This window comes from Pinus tabuliformis, chromosome X (genome assembly GCF_031772625.1).
Source record: "Pinus tabuliformis cultivar Carrire ecotype Pingquan chromosome X, CPIR1, whole genome shotgun sequence".
Taxonomy (NCBI): domain Eukaryota; kingdom Viridiplantae; phylum Streptophyta; class Pinopsida; order Pinales; family Pinaceae; genus Pinus; species Pinus tabuliformis.
The window spans coordinates 1439444077-1439462885 of record NC_142308.1 but is presented as its reverse complement, the minus strand read 5'-3'; the positions used below and the strand labels follow the sequence as shown (position 1 = coordinate 1439462885).

The 18809-nt window shown below is 30.8% G+C and overlaps 1 protein-coding gene across 1 annotated transcript; it reads left to right on the top strand.

Moving 5' to 3' along the window:
- The first annotated feature begins 8545 nt into the window (after positions 1-8545).
- Positions 8546-8899, top strand: LOC149145433 (protein GLUTAMINE DUMPER 2-like). The gene has a single exon (XM_089452447.1). The coding sequence runs from the start codon at positions 8546-8548 to the stop codon at positions 8897-8899; it is 354 nt and encodes a 117-aa protein (XP_089308573.1).
- The last annotated feature ends 9910 nt before the right edge of the window (positions 8900-18809 follow it).

Genomic DNA, 18809 nt, shown 5'->3' with positions numbered 1-18809 from the left:
GAAGTGCAAACTGACTATTGACATAGGTTAAACATCACTCAATGTTTTTCTAGATGCATAGTGCTATGCTTATTAAAGCTTGCATAAAATGCGTGTTTCTATGCACTCATCAAGGACTTAGCATGTGTGAGAAAGTGATTTTGACATTTATGATCAAAGAAGGTGCTTTAAAAAATTTACAATAATCAAATGACCATGAAGAGACTATTATACAAATGGAATTACAAATCCTAAGATCCTTAGTGGCTCCAAACTTCAAGTGTAGGCAAAATTTTGGAGTGTGTTGATTGAAACGTCGACACTTGGCGACACACTAGTGGAACTCTAACTTGTTTGTCTAGGCTTGACCTTTAAGTGAAAGGAATAATTATTTCAGGAAGTATTCGTTCACCATATAGATCACATTTTCTTCCCCACTTATATAATCTCTTATTTTCATTTCTCAACTTCAAACACATTAACATAATAATAGTCATACCTCAATTTTTTCAATAGAGGAGAAGGATAATAAGCATATCGAGCATTAAATCACATTCCCTGGGATTTGTCATTGCCAACGAGTTTGGTGAGTACCACAGTGAAATCACCTCAAGGAATCAAATGCATTTCTTTGCTGCCAGTGACTTCTTGCTTCACCTCTTTCTGGAGGAAGTATTTCTCTTCTTCACCTTTCTATTTAGTTATTAATAGAATGTGTAATGGAAATTATTTATTTTGATGGTGTAAGAGGGATCTCAATTTATTTAGAGAAGAAGAGGTTGGTTCATTGTTTCAGGGATTTGAAAGGTGACTAAAATTATATGCTCATTGAACGTTTTTCTCCTTTCCCTTCTCTACTCGATTGATTCGACAGTTCAAGACACCATTTAATATAAGGATGAGGAAAAATGGAAGATTTAAATAAATATACGGGATCCATAGTTTGACCAAAGGCTTTCCATATGGAACTAATCAAATTTTCCATTCATACATCATTGACTTTAAAGATATATAAACCCAACATAGAGAAGAGACCTGTAACAGATTATCCAAGCTTTGTTTGTCATCACAATTTCCCTTTTCAAGTTTTTCCACATTGCCTTTTGAGCCAAAGGAGAATATTTCATGAAAATATTATTAAGCAAAACATAAAAGTGAAAACAATAAAAGAAGACCAAAAGTACAAAGAAAATGGATGTTGAAATGAAAGCATCATGTGAGAAAATAATAAGAAAACACAAGAAAGTGTAAAGGGATGGAATGGAGCATAAATGTGCAAGGGGAATTAAAATGAAATTATAATGTAGCTAGACCTACACCTAACTTAACCAACTTGAAGGTCAAGGGTAAGTGTAATGATATTTCCAATGTAATCATTATAGTTCCTGACCTGCAAAAACAAATATGAAAACAATTAAAAATAGTATAAATCGTTGTGCAAAAGAAAGGATAAAAACTTCAAAAACTTGCAAAATGATATGAAGGTTTTGGTAAATTCTGGAAATATATGTCATAGGATCAAATTCTAACTATTTCACAACTTTACCTTTTCACTTAAAACCATAAAAAAACACACCTAGAAAGTGTGTTATGAATGTACCTACTTTTGTGTTATCTTTATTAGAAAACATCGCAAAAGAACAAAACTCATAATTAGCATGGGAGATCTCCAAGTAAGACTGCTCTAACCACTTAGCAATTGGATCCTGATACTCATAACAAAAGATTTGAAATCCTTGAAATTCTTGAGAGAATGAAATTTCAATCAAATCATTTGAATCATAAAGAGAATCTTCTGAAAGAAATTCAATCTTATATTACTAAAAAATCTTTTCAAGATGGTGAGTATCTGACATAACCATAAGCTCACACTGAAGTGGCTCAACTATTTGAGAAACATATGAACAAAGAAAAAGTGAATCAAATAAATCAATGGACTTAAAAAAATGAACTGGTTGAAGACAATTATCCTCAGAAACCTTAGTGAGAAATTGATTGCCTACGTAATAGGTGTTAACACCAATATTATGATAAGATTGCCTAGTTAGAAAATGAGTTTGTTGATTCTCTATTGGTTCCCTTTGTATCCAATTCCATGGAAAACCAAAAGTATGAAATCTTAGGTCATTCAAAAAATTGTTGGCATCGTAAATCCAGGAAACTAATCAGGATACTGAGATGCCAAAAGATTGGAAAGATGTGCCAAAATAAACGTAGTTCTTGTAACAGCACAAGGGTTTTGGTCAACTGAATGATCCAAGAATTTTGTAACACTCAACAAGAGACATTGTGCCAAAAATATGATAAACTTCATGATATGCACAAAAAATATGAGAAGATCAATTATGAAAGAGTTTAATAAAAAGAGATCCTCCAACCCAAAATGATTTTTATCTTGATAATCAGAATGACAAGTTTTGAAACGAAAAGGATCCACGAAATATGTGTTTTCCAATCCTTGGTATAATACAAGGGATTCATATTGAAATTCCCTTAATATTTGACTTATAACAAGTCGATGAATGTTAAAGAAATATCTCTGCGTGAAAATTTGGATCCAACTAATTTCAGAGAAATCAAGAGAATTGCTATAAATTGACATAACCATCAACATGGGATGAAGTGGCTCAACTTCCTCTCAGGTCTTTGAACTTTTTTATGGTGGATCATCAAATCTGGGTGGCTTAGAAAAATCAACAGGTAGACACACACCACTATCATCATATGTATCAATGAAAACATTTTTTTTTTTTTTCCGCTCGTTTGATCATATTTAAGATGAGGCGTATTGGAATCTTGATGTATAGAGCATTTAAACATATTGATGAGAGAATTCACACAATTTCTTAGAGTTGGAACATCTTCCTCCTGATTTATAAAAGATTTATAGTTGAATAGACCATGAGAAGGAGATCCAACTTTTTCATTCCCTGATTGCAAGATCATACCATCTTGTACTTTATTGCAACCATGCTCAGCTAAATAAAGAAATGGTGAATCTAAAGGGGTTGTTAGTGTTCCAAACGTATTCAACATATCTAGGTGCATTGAATAGTATATCAAAGATGAATAAAGATGGAAAAACATGGGAGATGAGATGTCAATTGTAACTAAATCAAGTTGAAAACTAATTGAATCTTCACAGTCTTCACCAATATAATGATCAAATAAAGGCATGTTATTATAGCCTTCTGATTGACATGGATTTACAAAATATTCCAAAACATAACAACTTAGCACTTCATATTAGGAATCGAGAGATGTATGAATTAGAGGAGATTTAGGATTATTTTGAATTAAAAGAGCATCCCAATTAAAAAATGAGATTGTAAACTATAAGAAATAGATCTTGAATCAATACCTTGCAAACCCAAGGCCTTAGAAGAATAAAATATTTCATTTGATATAGTTTTATATTAACCACCATATGTGTTAATGGAAACAAAAATCTCATGAATATGGTTATTTGAAATCTCAACTTCAATGCAGGGTTCAAAGTGTTTTGACATGTTATGAAGATTGTCTGATTCATGATTAGCTAAGAATATAAGATCAATGTTCTAAAAGAGGGAAAAAAGTTTGAACATATCTCCAAAACTTTATTCCTTGACATCTGAGATAGAACTACCTTGTTATTGATCACCACTTCAAACAGTGGGTTGAACATCATTAAAAGTTGAAGTAGGTCAAACAAGCGAAGTACGAAATAGGGAATACCGAGAGATAAGTGGTAAATATTTTAAAGTATCTTAGAGGCAGCCAAATTTACATTTGAAACAAATTCAATGTTGGACTTATGTACGTTAATATGGTATTGAAAAATTAAGGGATCAACTTTCATATTAAGCTCCATGTGATTAATAAACAATTCCAAGTTTTCCTTAATAAGATGTGGATCATGAGAAGTGGAGGGAGGTTGAATGAATGGCTCAATGTTTTTATTTTAAGATTTCATAACTTGATCATTAATATGTACATGCACCTCGATTGGTAATGGAAAAGGAGGATGACAAGGAACAAAAGGAATAGTAAGTTCTTGCTCACGAATTTGGAATATTTCACAATTGATGTAAGTTGGAAGAGCGGAATCATTCAGGCATTCAGATCCAAAATATTTGACCGAGAGAAGGATTAGGATATGAAACTTTTTGTTGATAAAATTATAGTCGGAAACATCTTTAGGAAAATCACAATGAGAAAGGTCTTAGTGGAGTGACCTAAATAGAAATAAGAAATTTTTCTCTACCTAGATGAGACACAAAGGAAAATGAGGAAGTGGGATTGTCTGTTGATAATAATGGTGCACATTTTAGTGAATGCGGATTTTACTTACATAGAGGAATATATCAATCCACCTGTAACCATTTAGGTGGATAACTATTTTAAAGAAATTGTCATGCTATTACTATGTTTAATTTAATTTTCAGTATATCAATTAATTAATAATATATGTTATATAGTTATTGTAAATTTAATATTTAGTAATTTTACGATTTCTATTATAATTTTGAATAGTTTTAGTAGACAAAATCAATATTAATGTATAGCTAGTAAAGTTTATCTCATAACAAATTAAAATCAAAAGCTTTCTCTAATATATAATGTGTTTTCATATGTAATTTAGTAGCATACATACCAAACTTTAAAAGGTTATATAGAGAGAGAATTAAAATACATATAACTACATCAATCATATAATTATAAAGTGCTCAATTATCAAATAATCATAATCATATTTTATCATATGTCACATGCTAGCACCTTGCCATCCACTGTGCCTAAATTCTTTACAATAACTAGTAAACAAATACTTCATAAGAAAATATTAATATCTCTAAAAATGGGGAAAGCGTTCATCTATACGTCGTTATATATATAGGCATACCAAATTGTAACATATTGAAAATTGTGATTCAAAATGAAAAACATTTGCATATACCTTTACTTTAAAAAAAATATAGCTAAAGGAGAATTAAAAGAAATTGATATACTTTCAAAATGGTTTGCATTTACTATAGAATTGTAAATATAAAATATTTTATTTTATAAATATATTAAAAAATAGTTAATCTATATTTTTCATTTCTTACCAAATTGAAAGGTAATATATAAGGAGAACGAAGAAGTGTTGTACATTCATCGACGTATTGCGAGCCATTTTTTAATGGTGAATATTTATGATATAGTTTATTAATTTTATTTTTTAATTTTTGGGTGAAATTTTATTAAATAGTAATTTTTGTTATTTAAAATGTGTTTTTAAATATATAAAAATATATAGAAGTATTAACAAATTTAATAATTTTTTATTAAAATTTTGTAAAAAATAATTGAAAAAAATATTATAACAATATAATTATTATATAGTAAATCAATAATTATATGAGTGTTTATTTTTCTTATTTATCAAATATCATAATATTTCTATTTTACTAAAAAAATTAATAAATCAATCAGTAATTTATGGTAAAATATCTAATATTTATTATGCAATTACGTACGTAAACTATATAATAAAGAATTTCAAATTGAATGTATTAAAAACCTTGTCTTTGTAAAATGATTAATATTTATTATACAATTACTTATATAAATTATATAATAAGGAATTTCAAATTGAATATATCAAAAACATATAATATAGAAATAAATGTCCTACTAAAATGTTTAATATTTATTATACAATTACCTATATAGTAAACATATAATATAGAAATAAATATCCTACTAAAATGTTTAATATTTATTATACAATTACCTATATAAACTATATAACAAGGAATTTCAAATTGAATGTATTTATTTCAAATTGAATGTATTAAAAAATATATAATATAGAAATAAGTTTCTTTTCAAATAATTTAGTTGTTAAGAATTTAATAGTTTGATTTTTATTGATAGCTAGTTTTTATTGGGTTTTCATAGATATTATTCTGGCTTTTATAGTTTTTTCATGCATATTATTTTTTTTGGTTATATATATAATATTTTTAATTATTTATTTTTAAATTAATATATGTTTTAATAATAATTACAAATTATTATAAATAGGTTAAATATAAGCTATATAATAAGGAATTACACATTAAATAGATAAAATAATATATTATTCAAATAAGTTCCATTTCCCATTAATATAGTTGTTAAAGTTTGGTGGTTTGAATTTTATTGGTAGTTTATTTTTATTTCATGGTCATTTATTGTTATTGGGTTAGTTTTTGTTGTTTTGTATAGGTTAAGAATGATTGTTCATTTTTAATATATACATATTAATAATTATTATATATTGATATATATTTATTTTTTAGTAAATCAAGAATAAAAATGATGTATATAATTCAAAGAGATATAGGGATGTAAGTTCATTATGGGAAACTAAAAAGTCCTTGAATGGAACTAGGAGTCCAAAAAAACATAGTAGCAAACAACTTTGTTGACCAAAATTGTGAATGTAGGGGAGAGAAGGTGGCAAACACAATTGTTGAGCAAAACACAAAACTTATTTTGATGGCTTTCATGGGAGTTTAGCATAGGAGATATTAAGAAGGACAAATTAAACAATTTTCTTGCCTCTGGAGGTCCAAGAGCCACGAGGCGTATTGCTAGTCTACCCTTGAGCCGCAGCATCATTCGACAGTTGCTCGACAATGAGACAAGCATAACGACTTGAAACTTGTTGAGTCAGACCTTATGTTGTTGAGCCAAATTTGCACCATGTTGCTGAGATTGTTGAGCCGGAGGACCCCACTCACTTGACCATGTTGCTAAGCATCATCTATCTAGACAAAGGGGGGGGGGGGGGGGGGGGGGGGCGCGGGGGGGGGGGGGAGAGTTTGGCGAAATGGAAATGGAGCCATTACTGACTTGGGAGTTGGATGAGAAGTGGCAAAGCAGGAGTGGAGAGAAGGAGATACCAAACTAATAGGATAGTTAACACAACGACTGGCGGAGGAGGCTAATCTAAGCATTGGCCTTCGCTACCTTCAACAAGGTAGCATCCTTGGCATGTTTTTGCTTTCATAAGTGCCTCGCAAGTAAATTTGTGAAGGCCCATTGACCATCGCCAAAGCGCATCCTTTCATCGACTTCCAGAGAATTCCCGCTACATCGAATGCTCATTGGTATGTATGGGTAAAAAAAACAAAGTCCTCATGAAAACCTGCAACATGAGGGGCTATCTTGCAACCCCGTCCACCACTTCCACACTTCACACGTCCACTCTCACGAACCATGATAGCAGGGTGGAGGACGAGGAAGGGGAGTGCATAGTTGCAAAGGCAGTGAGAATGATTCTCCAGGTGGGTAAGGAGAGTATAGATGTGGGAGAGACCAAGGAGCATCATCAAAAACTAAGCACGATGGAGTCAGATAGCAAGGTGGTTTTCCATAGCTAGCTGAGAGGATTGTGGAGTAAATGAGGTGTGAACGCCAAGTACTTTGAGATCATACAGATGATATGGAACATTCAATCTAGCTACATCGGGAGCGATGGATATGCAACTGAAAAGGGAAGATCGAAGGCTCTAGAGCGCCATTTGTGGTGCATTTGCATGAAGGCTATAAATACAGTTAGGACAGCCACTAACAAATTACGCTGAAAATAAAAAGTCTGCCAATAAACATTAAATGAATAGATGCTATGTATCCCACAACTAGATTTTGACAAGTCAATTATCTAACCATAAACATATACAACTCGACTCTTTAATACCCAATCTCACTGAGACAGATATTTGTTACCAACCAATTTCATTTTCCATTACAAGGATAAATTGATATACAATATGAATATTAAATTTAAATATATAATTATTTTATGTCATAATAAATAATAACTTTTGCCGCCAGAGATTTATAAATACACTTAAAAAAAGTATAACCCTCCACTCATGACACACCCATAAAACGCATCAAGTAACGGAACGCCAACAAAGACAGTCGGATAAGATATGATAAAGATTATACCACACGCATTATTCGCTTTTTAGCAGCCAATCACAGAAAATGCGATAATGCCGAGCACCACAAAATGCGGTGTATCAAAATATGATAATGCCGGCCACGACAGCGTGAGCAGTGCCAGAGATTTATAAGAAGAGATTGGAAAAAAGGAACTTCTTCGTCCAGCATTTTAGAAAAAGACGAAACTGAAATTATTGGTTTGAGTAAAGTTATTCTACTGTTTCAAAACGATTATCTTATATTCACGTTAATGAAAACTTAAAAAGACATATTGTTCTTTCACAGTTTTGCAGTAGTTTAGTCACTACGAAAGTTGCAAGTGATAAAAAAATATTTGTTTCCTTTTTTATATAATTGTTTAATGAAGGTTGCGTATCCCAAGAATATATTGCGTGCCATTTTGTAATTTTATACTTCCACGTTACTGGACATCCGACATTGTTCAAGGGATGAAGAGTTAGAGGCCGCCCATTGTTCAAGGGATGAAGAGTTAGAGGCCGCCCATTGTTCAAGGGATAAAGATATGTATATATCTCTTTGTCACATTGTTTTAGAATCAAATTTCTTTTCAAGAAATTAGGTTTGTGGGGGGCAATACAGAGCTATGAGAAATCTTACGGCGTCTTCCAGTGCCACTGCACCTTCAGAATGGAGGTCACCAGTTCCATTCCTGCTGGGTGGAGTGGGCTGCATGATCGCATTGATAAGTTTTGCTTTATTTATTCTGGCTTGCTCTTATGTCAAGGAATCCTATAGTTCGAATTCAAACTCAGAAGAAAATAACAGATCAGAGCAGAGCCGCGAATCAGATGTTGTGTATGGTGACAAAAATGAGACGATGGCCAATAGAATGCCGCGTGAATCCTCAGAGGAGGAAGAGGAAAAAATAGTAGTAATCATGGCGGGGGATGTGACGCCATCCTTTATTGCTAACCCATCCCCTGTTTCTGCAATCTGAAAGCGCCAGGAGGCGGTGTATGTAGAGCTGTTTAATATAAATGTATATAGACGTTGGTCGCCACATATTGAAATTCTGGTTAAGCTTGATTTTCTATTCATTTCGTATTGCCTTCGATTTCAACGGTTTGGTATCTGATGATCTAAGTCACATGAATGTTAAAATTTGGTCACTTTCTTGGATTTGTTTGAGTCCCAATTAATCTGTGGAGAAATTACTATCCACCAGATTCGATCATTGCAAAATTGACTCCATCGCCTGTATCGTATATCCTTCTAACTTTTGTTAATAATTTTTTTTTGTCTTATACAAAACGAAAAACTAATCGCTTTCTGTAACATGGTATTTTTTAACATTAATTTATTTGCTGATGAATTGTCAAATCATTTCCCAAACACACATCAGCATGTTTATATATATATATATATATATATATATAATTATCTAATGATATATATCTATATATATATATTGGCAATTATGTAATGATCAAAATCAACATTCAAGGTAAATGAGATTTCACAAATTCATCAATGTAAACGGAATATAATATTATATATGATATGAAATTAAAAAATTATATTGTAGAGTTGAGGCTTCTGTGAGCCATAAAAAATTATATATTAAAAAAAATAAGATTATTTGGTAAATCATTTTTTTATAATAATTAATAAAATATTGCAAATAAATTTCAAAAATTCAATTTTTTTTTTAAATTGATTTTCCACTAAATTATATGATATGTAATTACCCCACAGTCTTGGTTTATTTAAGAACATAATTTCTATTAAAAAAAAAAAAAAATGTATGGATAACTTAAATTTAACAATTTGTGATTTTTAGTGGTATCCACAATTTAATACATAAATTTAAGATTTTGCAAAATGTTTTTCTATTTTAACATTAACGGATATTTTAATGACTATTTTTTCAATCATTTAACTTTTATGGCTCTAATAATTATATATATATCAAAATATTTTGATCTAAAAATTATATGGAATAATATGTTATGGAATTAATTATTTTTCTATAATTTTATATATAATTTAATAAAACAATATAATTTTTTTTAATAATTTTTTTTTTTTTTCTAGTTAAGACTAAACTAAGTACCCATGGGGCATTTGAACCGATGACCCTCATTCACCATCAATCCAAAGCACCATGGGCTTTCTAATAAAATCTTTATTACTTGAGTAAAATACAATTAATTTTTGAAAATACAAAGCTTCTATAAATTGTAAATATGTTTACAAATAAAAAAATCTAAAAAGACTTTTTATAAAATTTTTATTATTCAAGTAACTAAAATATAATCTAGATAAAAAATATATTTTAAATTTTTTTCTAAAATAAAATATTTAATATAATTAGGTTTATATGTGATGATATGAAAGCATGATTAGAATTTTTCTCATTTAGATATATATAAGATTTGATGTAATGATTTATAGATTTGATGTAATGATTTATAGGGTATTTTTTAGATAATATGAAAAAATAAATAATAAAAAATATTTAAAATAAAAAATAATATTATCTATGGAGGTAAATGTCAATTGGAAAATTTGTGTTATGCATAATATATGTGAATGATGAGGGCTTGAATAAACTTGTGTGAAATAGGGCAATTAGAAATATGAGTGATAATGATAGTTGCTGATTAGACATGTAAGTAATAATGATAATGGTTGAAATTTGTGTTAAGCATAATATATGTGAATGATAAGGGCTTGCATAGACTTGTGTGAAATAAGGCAATTAGAAATATGAGTGATAATGATAGTCGCTGATTAGACATGTAAGTAATAATGATAATGGTTGAAATAGACTTATAGTACAAACTCAACTTAGCTACACATTAATTAATTTATTAAAAAAAACATTTTTTTTAAATAATATACTATTTACTTTAATATTAAACGAAATAGAAGTTACATATCTCACCTAATAGTTTTATGAAACATAAGGGTCGATTTTATATGGGGCCATATAATATAATTGTTGATGTCAAGCATATTGAAAAGACGAAGGAATTCAGCTTTAAGTATGTGAAATATTTACCTCGAGACTAACGCTCCGGGACACAATGAGTGGAAGAGATTTGAATTTTTTTACATTTCTGTTTATGTAATATATTTGTTTAAACAATACGGAATAAAATTCCGGTGTCACTTATTCTCGACCCTTGTCCCATGATTTTTTTATTCTTGCAACTGTACGTCAGATTATCTATTCTATACATAACTTGCACTTCTATGTCATATCATCAATTTCAAAAATTTAGTACGAAATGGATTATTCTTTATACATTTCTTCTTTATAATTTACGTTTACTAAGTTTGTATCGATTCGTTTTTTAAGAATGACATCCACAATCACTAATTAAATTTCATTGGACTTTATTTGCAGAATTTGTTATTTATACTTTATTGTAGGAATTTAGTCTCCTACATTAAGGTTTTTACGTTTAGTCTCCTATATATCAAACACTAGCATTACATTTAATTTTGTTAACACTAGCATTACATTTAATCTTCTTATGTAGAGTTTTTATTTCACACCTTTGAATGATTTTAATGGTAAGAGTTTTGTGTTATCATTTTCACTAATTTCTAAGTTTTCTATATAATAGAAAATATAAATACTTAATTTATAGAAAGAAATAATGAGATTATAAAATTGCTATTTGAATGCATTACTATTTCCAACACATGGATTAGTATCTATTTTAACTTTTTTTTTCATTTTTATTATTAAAATTAACCATTTTTTAGTAATTCCAATACATAAAATACCGATTTTTCACATCATAAAGAAATTATGAATGTCTTTGAAAGGATTCCTTATCTAGTCTTCCATAATATGTGGTTCAATGTGGTTTTGAATAATGAATTGAGTCCTATAGTATTCCTTTGGAATTAACCTCCATAACATTTCACATTAGAACCTTTTCTTTGAGATTAACCTTCATCAACTTTTCACATTAGAATCTTCCCAACAGGGTGAATATGGGTGAACATTTTTAAGGTTCTATAAGACACATGTCCATAGGTTTAATTATGATAGGACACTTAATTAAGATTGTGCTTTCTATGTTTTTCTTCCATGTCTAAGGAAGTTTGAACATTTCCTCCCTTACCTTTTCATAACTCCTTTATGAATATCAAACAAAGAGTGTCAATATAATGGAAAACTTTCTACAAAATTCATTAGCGTTAGTCTCTCTCTCTTGGAAATACATCTAGTGCACCAAAAATTATTCTCTTTCGTACTTTTCCAATAAGCCATTTCAATTATTAATATCATAGAGGTTGAGTATATAAATTCTTAAAACTTGTTTAAAATTTAATATGTTGCAAGGTAAAAATTTGGACTAAGAATGCAATTTGATCATCTTCACCACCATTTAATATTTACTTGCATATTCACCTTCATTTCAATTAGTATTATATATAAATATAAGATCTTATTTATTTGAATTGCATCTTAAAAAAACATCACCCATGAAAATTAAATGTGTCAAATAAAGAGATAATCCTAGATTGAAGTCTTTTAAAGTATTAGTTATTGTATCCTCCATTAATTCCCTTCTATGTAATTTAAATATGACAAGAAAAAAATGGGAACAATGGGCATGCATACCTTATATATTCTTAGTGTTCGAAAGAAGTAAAAGATGATCCAATTATTAGAATTGAAAATTAAGGGAAACACCTAAAGAAACACTAGCCACCTCGTTGACGATTTAAAGTTTTGAAGTGTCTGGCTCTCTACCTCCTCGACCTAGTCTTGATATCAATGCTTTCAATGGACTGGTTGCTAGTGGTATGAGGTTCCATCACTCCAAGATGGCCTGGTTTGTGAAGAAATTAGATGATGTACTAAAAATTACAATTCATTCCAATTAATCCCACATTATGGCTCTTAGGCTACTAGAGAGAGCCATGATTTGTAATATATACATTTATGGTCCTTTCTATGCTCATTAAATCTATAGGTGGATAAAAATTGGACATCCTTTATTGAAGGACAAATTTGGGTTTCCTTCTCTTAAAGGGGGTTTTCTCTTTTCTCTTTGAAATGAAAATAAATTTATGTCTAATTTTCAAAGTAGGCCATATTTTTTGGGGTCTTAGGGTTTATATAAAAAATCAATGAAGTCCATATTTCAACCCAAAAAATGATGTTCCACCAATTGTTCTTATTTGAGTTGAAGTATCATTTTTACTGCCTAATGCAGGAGCATCCAGCTAAGGGCACCATGACAGAGTGTTGGTATTCACCAAGGTGGAAAGATTTATTAGTGTTTAGTTTCTTTATGTTTAATTGGTCAATGTCGAATGTAGGGACTTGTTGTTTTTTTAAATTTCATAATTAGTTAGGGAACAATGTAGTTAGTTAGGGTCACTGTCATAATTGTCTGTCTTTTAGTGAGTGATTATCATATAATTGTTTCTTTCGTTTAGGAAAAAAAGACATCTATGATTAATTGTAAAATCTTGCAGCGTAAGAAGAACTGAATGAGTTAACAATTATGTAACTAATAAAAGAAACAACTGAAGCATAACTGTGCACAGTTCAGGTAACTATGGGAAAACAGTACAAATATGAAATGTAAATCATTCTGAGGGGTTTAACATATGAGAATAATAATAGAATACAGAGAATAATTTTCTTTCATTCGAGTCCATCTATAACAGTCATTGAAATATTTATCTACTTTTCCCTAATCATTGAATAAACCAAAATAAGAATATACTATGCATGCATAACCTTTTCATTTATTTTTCTCTCCCAAGTAACAGAAGGCAGACAAGGAAAATTGCACGAGAACTTCCAGTACGAAGGCTGGCGAACAACCAACAGAGTCCACGACTAAAAGAGCTAGTCACATTACGAACACTGCAACCAAGAAAGAGTATATAAATGCTGAGTAAAAAAATCCAGGACAGAGGTAACAAATACAATTGAATACATTACATTTCCTTTCATTCCAAAAACAAAATATTTGTATACCTATGACAGAGTCTAGGGATAACCCAATGAACAACTAAAGAACCAACTGAACTAGTATAACCCTAGACGAGTGTTCTAGACGGCCTCCAAATAGTATTTTTACAATTACACAACTATGGATTACAAACAAGGGTTTGTACAAATTAACCTAGGTCGCATAGTGAGGACAGAGGAGCACAAGCCAACAAGAATTGGTACTCTATCTAACAAAACTGACAGAGACTAATAATGAAAACAAGTTGATAACAGTGGCAAATCCTGCTGGGAGAGAGCTGAGGAATTTACACTAACCACGCCAAAGAACGAACCCCCAACCTGTGCAATCAAAACAAGGCCACATTGTCAACCCAAATGAAGAGTAAGGGACAAAGAAAAGAAAACAAAGCATAAGGAATTATCTACACAGGGAACAAAACGATTCCATAGAGGTTTAGTCATGTGGGAGAAATGTAAACCCACTGAGCCACAGTCCATGGTGACATCCTAAGACCAAGGGGTCGTTCTTGTTAGAGCTGGAGGAAGACTAAGGAGAAAGAAGAATCATGGAGAGATAGCTTACCTGGAGTGAACTGCGAGCAGGAGGAGGCCACCGTAGCTATGACCTGTAGTGTGCACATCCATTTATCAAATTTAATAAGAAGGAGAACCACAATAAAGCTAGAACAATGGAAAAAATACAAGTCAAGCAACCGAACAAAACATACAGTAGCCATTTTTCTTACACAAGCAAGCATAACCATCACTCTGTTCCCAAGGAAACAAGTGTATAAGTCACCAGGACAAACACAGGTGCACAACCCATAGCCGACACACGCAGAGATGTGGCTTACCACCATACACTTGCAGCACAAAAAACTTGCTTCCAGATCAAACCCTTAGCGCAGAAGAGTCGTAGAATGAAAAAATGAAAGAATAACAATAGAAGGTAGGGTTTTGGCATAGACCGAGGAGCTGAAAACAAGAACCAAGGCAAGGACCGCCAACACAGCGAAATTAATGGCTGTCATAAATTCAACCAAACACAATCCAGAATCATCCTAAGATTAACCACTAATCACCATTATTAAGTCACAAAATCATTGTTTGATCATTTACTTATTGATTAGTGAATTATTGTGTTTTGTTTAGTATTATTGCATGGAGCTACAAGCTGGTCCCATCACTGCTTCACTTTTGGAACAAGGACACCTTTATGAACATTGGAGATGCTATGGGACACTATACTGATTGTGAATCACCACAAGATGGAATGCAATATTGTGTAAAAAACTTTGTAGAAGTGTATCCTAATAAGGGACTGCTGATGGTAATAAATATCCAACTACATAATTGGAGTCATTATCATGAAGTGGGTTATGATCCAATAAAATTGAAATCTAAAAAATATCAGGAATATGGAAATTTTTCTTGAATATGCTCAAAAGCAGAAGAAATCCAAAAAAATAATGAGGAAGCAGAACAATGGAAGTAGCAAATATGAGGAAAGGTTCCCCCCCAACAAAATGAAACCAAAAGGACAGAGGAAGGAAATGGATTGGGACCTAGAGGCCCTCCCCTCCCTCTCTAAATAAATCTACCAAAGTTGAATCATTCTCCTATAGGAAGGACAAAGGTTTGGTAGGGAACCAATTTTTTGTTAATCATCTAGATCAAGAAGGGGAAATCCCTAATCCATTTGCACCAATATATCCATTCAGTTAACTCCCAACATGTGATTTCTAAGGTTCAAAAAGACATGTCTCCCCGCAAAGATGTTCAAACTCAAGAAAATTTAGTCATGAAGGAAGAGTCTGTGTTACAAGGGGAAGATTTATTTCATTCACCTAAAAACAACAAGAACCATCAGGGATCTTCGGTTTGTTGATCTACAAAGGAAAAAATAAAGTGTAAAAGATAATCCATTAAAAATCACATAAGGAAGTAGGTCATCACGCTAATAGAGATGTTATAAGTGCACATGCAGAGAAGGACACAAAACTAGGCTCTCAAAGGTCATTGGAAGAGGTCATTCAGACAACGCATAAACAAGACCAAAACTGGGACTATGGGGAAGAAAGGGAATCCACACCTACAAAACAAGAGAAGAGAAGGAAGGTTATATTACTCATGCAAAAAGAGTTGAAGATGATGAGGCTTGTTTTTCACCATCCTTTTCAAAAATATTAAAGAAAAACTCAGGTCTCTCCACTCCATTTAAAAGAGGTTGGAAAGGCCACAAAGAAAGGAGCTTGAACTCCGAGAAATATCCAAGATCCTATGATTTTCTGGGAGTATCTTTTGCTCATTCTTGAACATGCCCTATTTTTGTATTAGTTTGTGTAAAGTGCATGTAGATATAATCCCACCTTTTTTTAGTTAATATATGTTGTTTTTAAAATTTTGCAGGTCATTTAATTTATTTGCACATATAGGCATAATGGTTTAGATGTAAAAGAGATAAGACTTTTGGATCTACTGCACGTTCGAAAGAATCATATGCGTGAGTGAGATAACTCAAATAGCCCCTATTTTGTTGTAATTGTTGCATCCACAATGAAAATTTCTATAAATATAATATTCTCATTATGATTGAAGAAGGAAAAATGTATTATAAATGACAATTAGGCTGAGCACTACATAATATAGCACACTATCAGAACATGGAATCTAATGTGAATGAACATTAATGTCAAGGATACTCAATTGGTTCTATCACGTGTGATTTAAAATGGATCATTATATAATTTTCATTAATGTTGGTACATTTTTCGTGGATAAATTGTAGCTATTGACATGTAGTGCACACTTTAGAGGTAGGCCTTACTTTCAAAAATTATGTTTAGCAAAATTTTATAGCTTTTTAGCGGCTTTAAATATTCATATTTAGGGTCAAAACTTCATGAAATTTTTTCCTAATCTAGTGACTCTACTCAACACATCAAAAATTTTCCAACAATATGAAGATCTCATTAATCAAACTTCTATGAGAAAGGTATATCATCCATAAGTTTCTTGTATTACTACCACAATACTAAGTGGGTGCCACATCAGAGCATATACCTCACATGTAGAATTAGTCGCATGTAGACTTTCAAAAAGATTATAGGGATCGAAATCCGTAATCCTAATTGAGAGCTAAGCTATAAAAAAACTCGAACACTAACACTAAATAACTATAGAACCATGTTAAATATTAGGCCACTAAAAAAAATATAGACTATATTCTTTTTAAGTGTTTCAAAGTTCAGCAAAGTATAAGCCTCTGCATCTAATTGGGTTTTTCCAATGTATGATCAGCTTGAATTGTGTATGTTTCAAATGGAAAATCCAGTAGATTAAAATGAGAAACGATGGATATCTGGAAAGGAATAGAAGCTACTATTCAGCTTGTTCCTCCAATAAAAAAATCACCACCAAAGTAAGAGTCTCCAAATCGATTTTTAAATATATATTAAATTCAAGTGCCTGCGAAATCTTAATTATTTCTGAATAAAGGATTCTTATTTAAACCATGCCATCATTAATCGATTGCCATGCTTCATGAAGTGGATTTAGCTACACGCACAAGCCATATTAGAGGTCATCAAAGACACTTAATTTTAGACATCCTTCTTATAAAAATAGCATATAAGCAACATTTTCCAGTGCTATTTATGATACAAAGTTATTTGTTTAAACAGGAAAAATTAAAGGTCCCAAAACCATAGTCATGGAAACGAAATATTTCTATGTAAAAAACATTGACATACGAAACAATGGGAGAAAATAGCGTGTATATAATAAATAAAGACAAAATTGGATTCTAGAAAAAAACCATAAGAAAGAGAAACAACATATCAGTCCTCTTACTGAAAAGAAAAGTAATACTTTCAGGTAAAGATAAAAAATAGTATATATATTTGAAAAGGTAAAAGCTAGCTTTTGTTTGTGCCCCTCTAATGTGTCGATGTTTGGTTTGCAATTTTTGACCCATATGTAGCATAGATTAATTTTATTTTTATTCACTTATTTTATTATTATCTGTTGATGATCTGGTGTGACAGTTGTAGATATTTATGTATTTTTTGGATTGTCATAATTTGAAATATATTCGTTATTAATGATTCATTTATCATTAGTTAAGAAAATTATAAAGGAGTATATTTTAAAATTTATAAATTTTGGTAAATCTTATTTATTTTTAATGGGTAAATTTTAAAATGTTAGATGATATTTTTGTAAAGATATTTAAATATCTAATAATTTTAAATAGTTTATTAAAAGAAATAGTAATTTTTAAAGTGAAATTATTTAATTCTATGAAATTTGGGTTAATCATTTTTTGAAAAAATAGAAATTAGTGAATTTTTTTTCGGAAAAAATAGGGAATTAGTATATTTGAGAAATTTATCCCTTGAAATTTTCCCTACCATTAACATTCTTATAATTCTTATGTAACATTTAGGTTCTTTGATGACCATTTATTAGCTTTTGATGTTGGCATTATATGGTTAGATATTTGTATTATAGGTTAGGTAGTATGTATGTTGATCATAACATCTTCTTATGTTGCTTGTGCATTGTTATCATCTAATCAAGTAATATGCTATGTGTTGAGACAATGAAGTGGAGATATGGACACACCAAAAGTAATGGGCTCATCTCTCAATGAGGATGATCACTTTTCCTTAGAGCTTAGGATACAACGAAGGAAAAAACTTATGGAAAATTATCGCTAATGTTTAAATGGAGTAAAGGGGCCCAATGGAATGTGTTACCTGTAATGAAACGGGGTAAATGGGGCCATGTGGAATGTGTTACTTATAATATGTATGTTAGAAGAACTAAAGAATCCATTTAAAAAAATTTATGATAACCAACATAAGATTACTTTTATTGAAAAGAGAACCAACACTTTTATGTGAACATG

What these genes read in the sequence shown, in the direction of transcription:
- LOC149145433 (XM_089452447.1), top strand. Translation starts at nt 8,546, where the DNA reads ATGAGAAATCTTACGGCGTCTTCCAGTGCCACTGCACCTTCAGAATGG.